The sequence below is a fragment of the Anopheles arabiensis genome, chromosome X (genome assembly GCF_016920715.1).
Source record: "Anopheles arabiensis isolate DONGOLA chromosome X, AaraD3, whole genome shotgun sequence".
Lineage (NCBI taxonomy): Eukaryota > Metazoa > Arthropoda > Insecta > Diptera > Culicidae > Anopheles > Anopheles arabiensis.
In genome coordinates this window covers 24,012,461-24,028,960 of record NC_053519.1, presented here as the reverse complement: position 1 = coordinate 24,028,960, position 16,500 = coordinate 24,012,461, and the positions used below count along the sequence as shown (strand labels likewise).

General features: G+C 43.1%; 1 protein-coding gene across 1 annotated transcript; it reads right to left on the bottom strand.

The window, feature by feature from the left end:
• Positions 1–13,030: 13,030 nt before the first annotated feature.
• Positions 13,031–14,549, bottom strand: LOC120906233. Its single transcript, XM_040317747.1, has 3 exons — positions 14,442–14,549; positions 14,175–14,376; positions 13,031–13,695 (listed from the first exon to the last, which is right to left on the bottom strand). The coding sequence occupies exons 2-3, from the start codon at positions 14,362–14,364 to the stop codon at positions 13,316–13,318; spliced, it is 570 nt and encodes a 189-aa protein (XP_040173681.1). The 5' UTR covers positions 14,365–14,376; positions 14,442–14,549; the 3' UTR covers positions 13,031–13,315.
• Between the last annotated feature and the right edge of the window lie 1,951 nt (positions 14,550–16,500).

The window sequence follows — 16,500 nt, the reverse complement described above, 5'->3', positions numbered from 1 at the left end:
ATATGCAACTGTGGCGCAGATGCAGAAGCCAATCTGGACGCAGCGGTAAAAAACTATAATATTCTTAAGGACTGAAGGACATAAGACACAGAATTACACGTGCTTTTCCAACTGCGTACACAACGTGAATTCCCCTTTTTATTCTCTTTTTCTGACAGCTCGGCCGGGTTGCCAAGATTTTACATTTGTACAAGGTTTGGACATTATTCGGTTGACAGTTGATGTATGAGGTTGACGTTTATGATCCACATTCGCCTACAGCTCGGCCATCCTGAACATTTAATTGCCCTCAATTCAAGCCTAGCCTAGTTCTTAAACTAATCTAAGGTAAATGTTGCCGTTAATCATCATTAGCCTAAACACGCAAGCATGGTTCTATCCATTTCTTTAGTTTATTCGCTTCTAACACACCATCGTATGGCATTTGAGTTACCTGACAACCATCTATATCTCTGATAACGTACCGATCGCTTGGTAAAACTTTATGAATGACATATGGCCCTTTATATTTTGGAATCAGTTTTTTGTTAGTGTTCGTGGTAGTGTCAACGTTACGTATAACTACAAAATCACCTTTTTGGAATTTGGTAGCAGGTTTATGATTTTTATTGAAGTAATTTTCGTTTATCTGCTGTGATCGTTTTATATTTTCTGAAGCTTTATGACGGATCTCGATCAGTGGTCGATTTACATTTAGAATATTCTTTTCATCCAGAAATTCCTCCAATTCATCCACTTCGCAACTTCGCTGTTCGATGCCAAAAAGAAGAATAGAAGGAGTAAAGTTTGTAGACGCATGTTTAGTGTTGTTCAAAGCATATTCTGCTGATCGTAATTGAGAACTCCAATCGCTATGATCATGAAAGTCCGAGAGCTTACTAAGCATAGGACGAAGAACGCGATTGACTCTTTCAACCTGCCCATTAGCTTGGGGGGAACTTGTGGCATTTAAGATGTGTTGAATACCATTATGTTCGAGGAAATTTTCAAATTGGTTAGAAGTGAAACACGTAGCACGATCGGTAATGATTCGCTTTGGGCGGCTATAGTATGACATGTATTGGTTGAGGATATTACAGACCTCTTGGGCATTTGTTGAGCGAGTTGCATACATTTTCGTAAATTTAGTGAAGGCATCGATGACTACTAATATGTATTTCTTTTGTGATCTAATTGAAGGTAAGGGACCCAAATGGTCTGTATGAAGTGTATGGAACGGTACTGGTTCTTTTGGGATGCTATGTAGGTTTTTGTTATTAATACGAGTAGGAGCCGAATAAATTATGCATTTTAAACAATTTCGAATGAAATGTTCAACTTTTGACTTCATATACGGAAACCAATAATGTGTACCAATTTTGTCATAAGTCTTGTCGACAGCTAGATGACCTATTTTTTCATGAACATGACGAATTATGTTTTCTGACATTTCACGTGGAACGTATAGTTGTAGTCCCTTGGAAGGTGATACGCGATATACTAACCCGTCCTGCAATGTAAAACCTGCAACAGGCCCCAACTCTAAGTTTTTTTTTTATTTCCTCAATGACAGAATCTCGGGCCTGAGCTACTTGTAGTTGAAAGTCCAAATCAATTTCATTGACAGCGCAACTTGATTCCAATCTGCTTAAAGCGTCAACATGATTCATATAGGAACCCGCACGATGTTGAATGGAATATTCGTAATTTTCAAGGAAAAGCGACCATCGAGCAATTTTGGCTGAGGTGTTACGGTTTTTGAGGGTTTCCACGAGAGAGTTACAGTCTGTAACAATTTTTACGGGTATTCCATGAACATAAACATGAAAGCGCTTCAAAGCATATATGATCGACAATGTTTCTAGTTCATAACTATGGAGCTTAGATTCATCCGTGGTTGTGCTCTTAGAAAAATATGCTATGGGATGGAATCTGCCATCATCTTGTTTTTGTAACAAAACCGCACCGAAACCAGAAGAACTGGCATCACAGTGCAGTTCTGTCTCACGTTTTGGATCAAATATCGCCAATACGGGAGATAAAATGAGTTTTTCTCGTAAGGATTTGAATGCATTTTCACACGTAGAATCGAAATCAAACCGCCTTTCATTTTGTAACAAATTAGTTAATGGTTTCGCTATGTGTGAAAATGAAGGGACGAAACGACGTAAATATGAGAAAAGCCCTAGACATCTGCGTACCTGTTTGGTGTTTGTCGGTATCGGATAATTTTTAATAACCGCTATGTGCCTGTCACTGGGACGTATCCCACAAGAATTTGCTTTATACCCCAGATAATCTAATTCTTGTTGACCAAACCTACATTTATCTAAACGGAGCTCTAACCCATTTTGGCGTATTTTCGTAAGGACAGCACTAAGAGTGCTCAAATGAGAATTGAAGTCAACTGAAGCAATGATGATATCGTCTAAATAAACTACTAATTTGTCTGCCTCAATAAATTCACGTAATATGTTATTGATAAATCGTTGAAATTCAGAAGGAGCGTTTTTTAATCCGAATGGCATTTTGACATACTCGTATTGACCATCAGGGGTAACAAACGAGGTATATTTAATCGAATCATCGTGCATTTTGACTTGATGAAAGCCACTTTTTAAATCTAGTAATGTAAAAATTCGCTTATTACTTAAATGTTCCAAACATGTTTCTATTAACGGCAGCGGAAAATTATCTCGAACAGTGATTTTATTGAGAGGCCTATAGTCAATACACATGCGAATTTCCCCACTCTTCTTTCTGACCAAAACTAGAGGCGAAGCATACGGCGAATTACTTGGACGAATTATTTGTTTTTCTAATAAGTCATTAACTATTTCACGTACTTGATTTCGCTCTCCATATGATAGTCGACGGGGTTTTGTGAACAAAGGTGTGTCATGAGTAAGACTTATTTTCATGCTGTGATCGGGTGGAATAATTTTTTCAGATGGATAATTTAAATAATTTTGATTTATAGAACATAAAAGAGCTGAATTTTCATGGCCAGTTAAATGTTTACCTATATGGAGTTCTGAAACATCATCAGATAAATCAATCGCACATATTTCCTCAAATGCCTCATTTTGGGTGTCGTGATATTCTTCAGGGCATAGTCTTTCTAACTTGAATGGTACTAAATCTAATGTGTCTTGAGGCAACGGAATACTCTGAGCCAATGATGACATGCATGTTTCTCTGTTAAGATTGGTAGGTCCTTTATTAAGTTCAATTTTTGATTTGTTTTTATACAGAAAGATATTGAATTTTTTTAATAGGTCACGACCAATAATCATAGGCCAGGCAATACTATCGCTAGGGAGGATGATAAATGTATGTACTGCCTCATCCTTTCGCAGATTTATTTTGCAAGACACCTCTCCACAGACAACAAGCATCTGGTTTCCGAGACCCTGATATCTTGATGTCAGAGGTGGTTTAACCAAAGTTTTTGGAACTATAGAAGAGTCGATAAAGCTCACTGGGCTTCCTGTATCAAGGAGAGAACGCACGCATGTCAACACTTTGCTCGGGTCATTTTGATTTTGGAAGGCAACACTCACCTGTTCAAATTCGTCTAAAGTTGTACCCTGATCTTCATTACCCTGATCTTTATAATGCGCGGCAGCCGATGGGATGATTATTTTAATTGGGCAGTTTCGAGCAGCATGCCCAACCTGATGACACTTAAAGCACGATCCTGGTGGTCGACGTGGCATAGGGCAGGAATTCTGATAGTGTCCAAATTGAGAGCAGTTGTAGCATCTCACTACAGCGGGTGACTGCTGGTTATCCGATGTTTTTGACACATTACTTGGTTGGCGGATGGTCCCTGATGATGATGGTGTTGCAATGTGTTGAGGGCGGATTTGCTCGTACCGTTTCAATAGTCGCTTCAAATCAGTTAAAGAACGAGCAGCGAATCGAATAGATGCTGTGTTGATAGGATCATTGATTCCATCGATGATGATATTTACCAGATCTTCTTCTGGTACTGGAGTTCCCCATGCTAAGGCTTGCATATCTAGAACGTACCGTGTGATGGACTCGTTTCTTCCAAGTTGTCGTGATCTGAGCTGCTTGTATACATTTTCAAGCGATTTGGTTTCGCTGAAAGTTTCTATCAAACTATCTTTCAATTCATGATAGGCTGTAAAATCTAGTGATTTTGCAAATTTTGCAGCCGTACCAGTGAGCAATCGACGAGTATAGTGGAGCTTCATTGTATTATCCATATTGTATGGGAGAAACGCACGCTCCAGTTCCTTGAACCAACGCTCGATGTGATCATTATTGTCACCGCTAAATTTATCGACAATTTCTTCAAAATTGAATATCGGTGGTTGTTGCCCCGGGAAAGGAACGGTTGGAGCTTCTAGGGCTGTAATTCGTTGTTTGAGCTTTGCGGATTTCCAGCTATAGTTGAATCATGCGTAGCGGTATTGTGTTCATTGCGCAAAATGGCGGTTACGTCGTTCTCAGCATGCGTCATGGTGGTGGCATTGTTCTCACTAACATGTGTCTCGCTTTGTAGAGCAAGTGCAGTTTCTTCCTTAGGCTTTCCACTAACCGATGGAACATCATATGGATTGTTCATATTTTGTACGCTTTCGAAGGTAGTTTCGTACATCTTACGTATTTGCGCAATGGTGGCATTCGGCGACACAGGAACATTAGCGCATTCCAGGGCGCACAGCATTTGGTCTTTTGTCAACATTCTGACCGACACGCTAAACAACACACGCTTGACAACGCTATTAATTTTCACTCTATAATTTGTCGTATCCCACTTCTGAGATGTAAACAACGTCATATAAAATATTCTTAAGGACTGAAGGACATAAGACACAGAATTACACGTGCTTTTCCAACTGCGTACACAACGTGAATTCCCCTTTTTTATTCTCTTTTTCTGACAGCTCGGCCGGGTTGCCAAGATTTTACATTTGTACAAGGTTTGGACATTATACGGTTGACAGTTGATGTATGAGGTTGACGTTTATGATCCACATTCGCCTACAAAGGAAATGTTTTTTCCAAGTCCGTATGAAACCAGATGATCAACGATCCCTGATGATTTTATGGAACGAGAACGACTTTACAGGTAGCAAACCGGACGTCTATGCAGTTGCAGTTATGACTTTCGGTGCTGCGTGTTCGCCGAGTACCGCACAGATCATTAAAAATTTGAACGCAGACCGTTTTGCTGACAAATATTCACGGGCTGTAAAATGTATAAAGGAAGAACATTATGTAGACGATCTTTTGGCCAGCGCTGAAACTGACGAAGAAATCATCACGTTAGCTGAATAAGTCCGGCATATCCATGCGCGCGAACCGCTTACCGCTAACGGCAGCACGCCGACCACTTACCCCCAAAGCGCATACGCTTACCGCTTACCTCTGACCTCGTACCGCTTACCGCTTACCCCAGATCGCGAACCGCTAACGGCAGAACGCCTATTCATACCGTTTACTTTTGATCGCGTACCGCTTACCCCTGACCGCTTACCTCTTACCGCTTGAAAAAGTTATAGCATCAGAAGTGTTGCATCTTACCCATACCAGTGACCGTATCGAACATATTCATACCGCTAACCCAGAAAGTGACGGAAGTGTTTAATCGAACATATTCATACCGCTAACCCAAAACGTGACGGAAGTGTTTTATGAAACGTATTCATACCATTAACCCAGAAGTGTTGTGACAAAAATAATCTAACCCCTGATTAAGAAAGTGTGTGTCTTTCTTAAACGTGAATCGAACCCTGACCGTGTGTGAAAGCGAGCTAAAAGGTGTAAAAAAGTGAAGTTTCCAACGAACTCTTAAAAGTGTCAAAAAGTGAACATTTAACAAACATTACAAGTGCTGTTTAATCTCACTATTTCGGATAATTTATTTTCCGCGTTTCGGTGTAACTTTCAAACCTTTAATATTTACCAGCAGTTATTCGTTGTGCAGCAAAATTGGAAGAGAGAGTTCATTCGCGACATTCACTCCCGCTGCGCAAAGCGACGGAAGAAATCAAGGCGTTCGGAGAATTTTATCATGCCATCTTTTTCCCTCCAACGACAAATTTGTCAAGCAGCTCTTCGAGTTACCCGTCCCTGGCTCCGCCTCGTACCCCTCGCCCAGGGCCGCTGTCGAAGGTTTGAATGTGTTGGTGCGTCAGACGGCCAATCGCTGTCAGCCGTCGTCCGTGCTTTTTCCCTCCATAGCGCTATCTCTTTCTCGCGTGTGGTCAATGCTCGCGAGCTGTTGTAGCGCCAAAAATGCCGTTAACAAACATTGCGGCGATGAAGTTGCATTTTCACAAATCAAACCAAAAAAGCGCAATGAGTTCAAACACTGCAATATAAAAATGACTAAGCAATCGCTAGCTAACGCTGGAGGGTTTGCTGTGCAACGCGCTGAGCCCTAATTCGCATTGACACGTTCAGCCCGGCGCTGATTTTCATCAACTTTCCGTTCCGCCAGCATCAAGAACGCAAGTTGATTGTGAAACCAGCATCCTGGAAAGTTTACTGGTAGTCCCTGGTACATGTCATCGTGCTGAACGTGTTAAGCATTAAGCATAACTTTGTTACCCTAAGCTTTTGCTTTCGTATGCTGTAGATTACATAGATATCTTGAGCCATCTGCGCGTGGGTGTGAGCGTGCGTGTGTGTGCAACACTTTCGCCAAATGTGTTTTCTTCCGGAATGTTATGATCCATCGGTCAAAGAAAGGAAGGTGTTCATGAAAGGCGGAAAGACGAATTGAGGCCCTTGTCGATGGTAACTGATGACCGGGAGCAGGGGGTACTAGCACACAGCTGTTGGAAGATTGAACGGTATACTTAAATTGCCGGCGGATGGGGGGGAGGGGGGGTGGTTATGGGACCCCTACGATCATCGGTCACAGGCCCTAAAATTGTAGTAGCCATGGGGGAAGGGGAGGTGCAAATGGTTCTCCAGCCATGGTGCCCCAACGACCATCTTTCCGGCGGCCCTTATCGCTAATACTCTGTCCAATTGTAGACATACGGCATACTACAGACTAGAGATCATCGGCGACCGCCTAGTCCGCCTACCGTTAGGTCCGCCCAGTGGCGTATTTAACGGTAAGCAAAGTAAGCAATTGCGGGGGGCCCCGTCAATGAGGGGCCCCGGAATCTTTAGTCCATTCCCAAGTGCCACAAATCCACTAAACGACCCCTAAACGACTTCTAAACGACTTAAGTTCTGTACCTAAACGGAATATAGAACGGATTATTCTAGCAGACGGCAAACGACTCATGCATTCTAAAAATAGCAAAAAAAAGCTGGTGGCGCTCTCTGTTGGTGGGATACCCCAACCAGTTGAGCTTCATCGCTTGGAGGAGAGCTTTCTCATTTCCTCTGTACTGTTGTATGGTTTCGCATTGAAGTTATGCATCGCTAGAACTAGAACGGCGATACGATTGTTTAAATACTAAACTCCAACGGAAACAACCAGTACTGAAGCAAATGAGATTTGAGTAATGGTCGTTGGTGTTGATACCCACGTATCTGACCACACCACACGACCATTCATATAGATTTTTGCTCAGAAAGTTATAAGGCTATATAGGTCATGATAAGATGAAACTTGTCGAAACACATTTCAAGAAAAGGATAGCAATATAATGATGAGTTGTGTGTAATACGCCATCTATTGATCAGACCAATGAAGCTGTGGAGCTTTCATTTTTTTTTCTATGGATATTCAATTTTCCAGTCGTTTAAGCTTAATCTGTGGCGCTTGGGTTATCCATAACAGTTGATAGAATATGGAACTGTATTAGCAAGGAGGGCCCCGTGGGTGATGGACGTTGGGGCCCCGCGCTAGACGAACCCTAAGCACCCCCCCCCCGGCAGCAACTAAATTTAAGTTGAAATGTTACATAATCAAAGACAGATGCCGAGTACCCCCAGTAATCATGTACGAAGGGGCCTCAACACTTCTTACTGCTTAGGGCCCCCGACACTGTAAACCCGCTGCTGGGTCCGCCGCTGGTTCATGACGGTGTTATTTTTTATCGTGGAGGTGCATCCTTCCCCCTGCCTGCAGCGCATGCATCGAGCAGGAGACAGTGTGGCAGTATGCAAGTTGCACACTGGATAGGAGCGGGCCCGCGGCACCGCCATCATTCCGCACATCTGCATGCCCGTCGTGGGTTCTAATCGCGTATGAACCGGCCGTCGTAGCAAGGGATTAGCCACCGGCTCCGGCTACGTGGTACTCAAGTCCTGAAAAGGCCGGCATGATCGCGTTGGCTATTACGCCAATAATAATAATAATAATAATAATAAAAAGAACTTAGCATAGCAGTCCACACCGGGGTAAGAGTTTGTCTTGACTTTGTTGCTGCCGGGCTACCGCTGTGGCGCGACAAATGCACAGAATACACTTGACCAAAGGACATGAACCTACCGATCCGAACCCATTCGAAGGCCTTGCCGGTCAATCGGCATCATGATAACTACTCCAAACCAACAAGCCACCAGATTCTGGACGGACAGGTGCAGCACCATACGCGCACCGTAATAAACAAATCCAGAATCCTCTTATGTATGAATTCAATTCAAAATGTTGTTTCCACTTGCGTCCGCTAGCTGAATTAGAAATAAATGTGCAACATATCACACGCACGTTTGCTTTGATCGTGTGTCTTTTTTATACCCCCAACAGCAGAGCCGATCGCAAAGATGCCAATGCCAATGGTTGTGTTGTCTCTCAGGTAGCGAGATCGAAAATGCATGGACTTTGTAGCCGCAGCGGATGAAAATGTACGCATCAGAATAAAATAGTTTGGGGGTTTCCAAACGCACGCACAAACACGCGCGCGCAAACCCACACACAAACACGCGCGCGCAAACTCGCACTCACACACACACACACACACACACACACACACACACACACACACACACACACACACACATGCGCGCGCGCACACATGCATGAACGCGCGCACGCCAGCACGCACGCACGCACACACACACGCACGTACGCGCGCCCGCGAGCATTAAAGCGCGCACGCCAGCACGCACCCACGAAAGCGCGCTCGCGAGCACGCACCCCCGAAGTCGCGCAAGCACGCACTCCCCCCCCCCCACGCATGATCGATTACGGCTACCTTATCGGTAGAACGGTTGATTCAGCTATCTTGTAGCGCATCCTCATCCAAAGGGCCGGGCGGGGAGGGGGATCGCGGCATGGTAGAGAGGACGGTCAATTTCCCCGCGCTGTGTGCGTGTGTGTATCGAGACCCGAAAACTCGAGACAGATTTCGACATATTTAAAAAAAAAATTATTGCCACTATACATTGCTACATGATGCTTAGAAGGTCGTTGAAGCATGAAACATGTTCAAATTAAAAAATATTAGATTATTGATTGACGTTCTCCTACGCTTGTTTTAAATAGGCTTCTTCACCCTCAACTGGCAGGGGCATCGAATGGTCTCATCAGTAGCGGCACGAAATAAAATAAACCATCAATACACCGATAACACTTCGAATCCCAATCCAGCTTCTCCCACAGCGTCTCAAAGTCACACACAAATTAATAAATGCTAACACCCACCAATAACAATACACAACCGCAATGCACATATGAGTATCAACGCATACACCGCAACAGCCAATCAGCTGGCGGCGGAAGGCACGGGCAGAAGCGCAAGTAAGGCAAGGCAGCAGGGTGAGGGAGGGAGACGAAGCGGACAAAAAAATGGGCGCCAATTTTTTTAAAATTTTTTGACCGTTTTTTTTGCTCCGCCGCCATAAATAGTTCGTCCATTTCGCCGACAGATGGCGCTAAACTTGCTCGACCTAGCGCAGGAATCGCTGAAGTCCAGCGCGGGGAACGGGCCAAAATCTGCGCTGGCCAGCGCAGATTTTGGTACATTTTCTGCGCTGGAAACTGCTCGAATTTGCGCAGCGGGGAAGTGACAGGGCTGTGCCTGAACATCCTCCCCCCCTTGACGCAAGTCAACAAACAAAACAAAAACAATCAAAATAAACGGAATTAGGTGCATGTGCTCTCGTCGGCCTCTGCCACAGGTAAGATACAAATTTTTGTAATTGGACGAGTTACGATACCTTTTGATGTTTTCAGTGTTACTACCCGTGTCAGCTTGTCGTCTCCGGTGTGCACATGTACGATACGTGCGAGTGGCCAACGGGTTGGGGGGAGGAAATCGTCCTTCAGGATGACCAGTCTGCCAGGTAAGATGCTGTCGTTCCTCTTCGCCATGGTGTTATCACGTTGCATCTCTTGCAGGTGTTCCGTCGTCCAGTGTTTCCAGAAGCGCTGCACCATTACTTGCCACTTCTGCAAGTCGCTGAGGGTGCAGGAACGAAGCTGGGTGTAGTCCGGCTCGGGGACAGCATGCATCGATGTGCCCACGAGGAAATGCGCTGGGGTGAGTGCCGATAAATCGTTAGGGTCGTCTGACATAGGTAGGAGAGGACACGAGTTCATCGCCGCCTCAATCTGATGTAGGACAGTTGTGTAGCCTTCGTAGGATAGTCGCGTGCTGCCTAACTGCCGAAAAACGTGTTGCTTGGCGGTCTTCACAGCTGCTTCCCATAATCCGCCGAAATGTGGTGCCTTGGGAGGGGTGAAGTGCCAATTGATGCCGCGGTTAGTGCAATCTGTCACAATTAGATGTAGCTGCTGTTCATCGCGAAACATTTCGAACAGCTCGTGAAGCTCCCTCGCCGCGCCTTCGAAGTTTTTCCCGTTGTCCGAATGTATGTGTGCCGGTAAACCGTGTCGTGCTGTGAATCTGTGTAATGCAGCTAAAAAACCAGCAGTAGTTAGATCACTTACCAGCTCCAAGTGTTCGGCCTTAGTGGAAAAACAAACAAACACGCAGAGGTACACTGGTGGACATAAAAATAGGAACTTTTTTCTGTGACCGAAAAACATAGTTCTTGTCGGAAATATTTGGTAGCCCTGAAAAGGACTGTTTAAGTGGTTGTTGGGAGGTGGTGTTGCGGTGTTCCACAGAGCGGAAACATATTCTAACGGTCAATGTGTTGACCGTTATTCGCTATCACTTCCTCACAGCGTAGGGCCATATCGCCGATGAGGTTACGGCATTCGCTTCTGTCTATGCGTTTCCACATAGCCTTGCAGCGTCTCCATAGCGACTCGGCAGAACGTGCATGCTTGTTCTTAAGCTGACGCTTGAGAGTTGACCACAGATTCTCAATCGGGTTGAGGTCTGGACTCAACGCAGGCCACGGTAGAACTTGCACATCCTCGTTTGCCAAAAAAAACATTTAACTAATCGCGATGTATGCTTTGAGTCGTTATCGTGCTGAAAGATGTAATGCTCTTCGTTTCCAAATTTTTGTCGGGCGTGTGGCAACATCTTACGACGTAGTATGTTTCTATACCCTTCCGAGTTCAGTGTCCCTTTGATACGGAACAAAGGACCCGGGCCGTGCCAGGAGAAGCAACCCCACACCATTACGTGGCCGCCTCCGTGCTTTAGGGTTTTTATTGTATTTTTCGGATGATACGCCTGATTAGGAAGGCGCCAGACGTATTTAGTGCCATTCGAACCATCCAGATTGATTCTGGACTCATCCGAAAAAATTATTTTGCTCCACCAAAAGATGGATGCAGCTAAATGCTCTTCGGCAAACCGAATGCGCGCTTCTACGTGGTGCGGCATTAGCCTACGAACCTTTCGTGGTTTCCGGGCACAGAACCCACCGGCGTGTAAACGGCGCGACACCGTTTTCGCCGAAACTTGCAATCTAAGCTCCTGCTTAATACGATTGCAAGTTTTGAAAGGGTCCGCCCTGATTATCTCAACCATCTGCGCGTCAACGTCAGCCGTTGTTTTTCGCGGACGACCTGTGGATTTACCCGTAGCCTCGCTACGAATGGCGTTGTCCACAAACATCCGCGAACGGCCGAACGCCTTGCAGATGGTTTTGATAGGCACGTTCTCACGATACAAACCCTGAATATGTTTCCGCTCCTCTGGAGTGCAGTGCTTTCCGCGACCCATGATGAACTTGTGGAATTTTCTAATCGCAAACTTTCACCTTTACCACTGAATGAAGAATGAAGCGCATCACGGTTTGGATCTCTTTTTATACTACCGAAAAACGCTGCCGTTACTCAAAACTCAGATAAGTAGCGCACCACAAATGCGAGTATAAAAGGCAAACAAACAGCGATTGCAAATTCAGTACGCCTCGAACGTTAGGCGAAAGAACTCCGCAGGAGCCAAAGCCTCTCTAAACCATACTAACAACAACATACGCCTCGATCTGTTGGCGATAAGAGGCCAACGAACTCCGCAGGAGCCAAAGCCTCTCTAAACCATACTAACAACAACAACAACTGTTGGCGATGACACACCTATTGCACGCAAAAAAACACACAACAAATTTTTTCCTATCTTTTTGTCCACCGGTGTACCCAATACCATAGTTTTTTTTAACTATCTTAGCATTTATATTTTGAAAGATAATTTGCCTGATAAAGAATATGAGCACTTCAAACTCTTGTTTTGTGCCATAGTTTTGCTATCTTCTGAAGTTTATCGTTCTAATTGGAAAATCGCTGGTGAAATGCTTAAGGTTTATGTTGAAGATTTCGGTAAACTGTACGGAGAGAAATTTGTAACCAGTAATGTGCACAACTTAATTCACATCTCAAAAGAAGTACAAAAGTTCGGTCCTTTACCTTCAATTTCCACCTATGATTTTGAAAATGCTCTGGGAGGTTTAAAAAAACATCTTCGCAAAGCAGATCAGCATCTTCAACAAATAGTAAATAGACTATCGGAATTGGAAGCATTTAGTCATGATTTATGTTCTATGAATCATAAAGAATTTTGCCTTACAACTAAAACCAAACCAAATGGGGATACCATCTTGCAAATAAAATTTTTTATACTTTGTAAAGATAACGGAAACGAATGGTACATGACAAAAGACAATAAGATTGTCAAATACACAAAGTCTTCAGAACAAAACAACAAAAAGATAAGTATATTTGGACAAGAAATAACCGACAAGACGGATTATTTTTTATCACCATTTCCATCAAGAATTATAAACATTTTTCTTGGCGATCTTAAGAGCTTAAATCCTAACGAACTAGTTTGTCATCCTGGCGATATTAAATGCAAATTAGTTGCGTATAGTGTAGATAATAGTTCTGAATATTTGCTTATTCCATTGTTGCACACGTTAACCTAAGTTTAAATTCACGTATTGAAATAGAAAATGTTAGAGCTAGATTTATGTAGTAAGTAAGGCAAATAAATGAAAGGTTTTATGTTTCTTAAATGTAGACAAGAATTTATATTAATTTTCTTTTATGGCTAGTTGATTTGCGTAGACCTTTGGCCTTAGATCGTTCTAATGCGTGTTTCAATCTATTCATGAAGAAACCTCTCACCGTTTCATCTGTAACGGGCACAAGGTTAGTACTTCCTACGCATTTAAAAAGATTTACTACATTTATAAATGAATGCATTGCTATTTTAGTTCCTGATTTAGAAATACCTGTCCATGTGCACTTTGTTAAGAAACTCCTATCGAAAAGGGCATCAAGGGTTGCTAACATTCTGTTGTTTATGTCTTTATCAATATTTTTTTGTTTCAATAAGCTTACTACTTGGGTATAATATTCTTCCTCATCTAAATCTTTTTCAAATTTTTCCAGATCTTCGGCATTGTCTACGAATGGATGGTCAAAACCAGTAAGATTAGTAGTACTTACTTCGGTATGATTAAGTAAAGTATTTAATTGTACTTCGATTATGCCGATACGACTCACTATTTTCTTTTGTTCTTTTAAAATCTGCTTTTGCTCATTACGAAGCTCTATCAACATATTAGTTTGGGCTTCTAGTATTTCTTTTATCGTCTTGTCACGTGAAACTTCTTCTGGGACTACCACAACTGAACCAACATATTCATCCACTTCTGACAAACTTGGTGTAAGAGACGACGTAGGTGGTGAGGAGATGTCGATTTCTTTCTCGACGCGGATTGAAGTTAAAGAGTTTTCCACAATTCTTGTTGAAAACATATCGGCGTATGAAGTTGTTTCTCTGCAACTAGCTAATATCGGTTCCTTTCTGGAATTTGTAGATGATTCGCCGGACATGATCATTATAGTGCAATCAGCAGCTTCGTATGATAATCCTCCTGACACTCCTGTTTCGTCCATCCTTCTTCCGGAACACTATTATCATTCGTAATTAGATGTTGTATGTTTCCTTTAACGTTTGGCCAAAACAGATATGTTTTTTTATGGCTAGTGCCTTGAACCCAGGAATCAGGAACAATGCTTAATTCAGCGTACCATTTAGGCCCACGGGTTTGCACTATTGAGAATGGCATAGTTAGATATTGCTGTAAACAAATAGAAATGCTTTTAATACATTAGAAAATCAGTACTGTACTCATGTACTACTCACGTTTCTTCTCACGGATACGGAAAACACGTACAAACTCTTTGAACTAAAAGATTTTTTATTATTTTCTGCTTTTTAATTACAGTGCTTCGCCAGTAAGTTGTGGCAATAGCCCAATGCAATAGCCAGAATTTGGAACACAATACTCGATTGAAACAAAAAACTAGAACCTTCCAGTTTGCAGTCTGATGAATTTATGAGGAATTTTCAAACCCAACACAATGCTCATTTGTATTGTATTTTCATTCGGCGGATATGTTTTTGGCGCGTGTACGGAAAGAGATAAAAAACAATGAGCTGTCAAGCAAAACTAAACGAATAAAATAAACAACGAATTTTTTGTAACGAATTATGGAAACTTTCAATTTTTTTTTTGAATTATTTCATTTTACGTCGTAAATCGGTTCTGATATGAGTCTGTTATCATGATTTGGCTATTTGGGTCTACACCTGTACGATGGCAAACCTTACCTGTAGCAGCTCGTTTGTTCGTCCGGCCAACAGCTTAACCGCATAGACCTGAACCTGAGTAGCATTAATGGCTCTATGGACAAAGTTAATGGCGATGCGGGCTGAAGAAGTTTGAGACTGCAGAAGGTACACCGGTAGACATAAAAATAGGATTTTTTTTTTGCGTGCACTAGATGTGTAATCGCCAACAGTTCGGGGCGTACTGAATTTGCAATCGCCGATTTTTGCCTTTTATACTCTCAATTTTGGTGCGCTACTTCCCAAGCGCCACAGATTAAGCTTAAATGACTGGAAAATTGAATATTCATAGAAAAAAACACACTTCATTGGTTTGATCATCACACCACAGCTTCATTGGTTTGATCAATAGATGGCGTATTAAAACTGATTATTATATTGCTATCCTTTTCTTGCAATGTGTTTCGACAAGTTTCATCTTATCATGACCTATATAGCCTTCTAACTTTCTGAGCAAAAATCTATATTAATGGTCGTGTGGTCAGATACGTGGGTATCAACACCAACGACCATTACTCAAATCTCACTTGCTACAGTGCTGGTGGTTTCCATCGGAGTTTAGTATTTAAACAATCGTATCGCCGTTCTAGTTCTAGCGATGCATAACTTCAATGCGAAACCATACAACAGTACAGAAGAAATGAGAAAGCTCTCCTCCAAGCGAGGAAGCTCAACTGGTTGGCTATCCCACAAACAGATGGCGCCACCAGCTTTTTTGCTATTTTTAGAATGCATGAGTCGTTTGCCGTCTGCTAAACGAAGTCTTTCTATATTTCGTTTAGGTAGAGTGGTTGAGTCGTTTAGAAGCCGTTTAGTGGTTGTTTAGTGGATTTGTGGCACTTGGGTTATCTGACCTACGAGTGTCGATTGGAGAGGCCAAAGGAGAGCCAAACTGTGTTGCGCTTCATTATTCAAACAGTGGTCAAGGTGAAAGTTTGCGATTAGAAAATTCCACAAATTCATCATGGGTCGCGGAAAGCACTGCACTCCAGAGGAGCGGAAACATATTCAGGGTTTGTATCATGAGAACGTGCCTATCAAAACCATCTGCAAGGCGTTCGGCCGTTCGTGGACGTTTGTGGACAACGCCATTCGTAGCGAGGCTACGGGTAAATCCACAGGTCGTCCGCGAAAAACAACGGCTGACGTTGACGCGCAGATGGTTGAGATAATCAGGGCGGACCCTTTCAAAACATGCGCTCGTATCAAACAGGAACTTGGTTTGCAAGTTTCGACGAAAACGGTGTCTCGCCGTTTACACGCCGGTGGGTTCTGTGCCCGGAAACCGCGGAAAGTTCGTCAGCTGCTGCCGCATCACGTAGAAGCGCACATTCATTTTGCCGAGGAACATTTAGCTGCATCCATCTTTTGGTGGAGCAAAATAATTTTTTCGGATGAGTCCAGAATCAATCTGGATGGTTCGGACGGCACAAAATACGTCTGGCGCCTTCCTAATCAGGCGTATCATCCGAAAAATACAATAAAAACCCTAAAGCACGGAGGCGGCCACGTAATGGTGTGGGGTTGCTTCTCCTGGCACGGCCCGGGTCCTTTGTTCCGTATCAAAGGGACA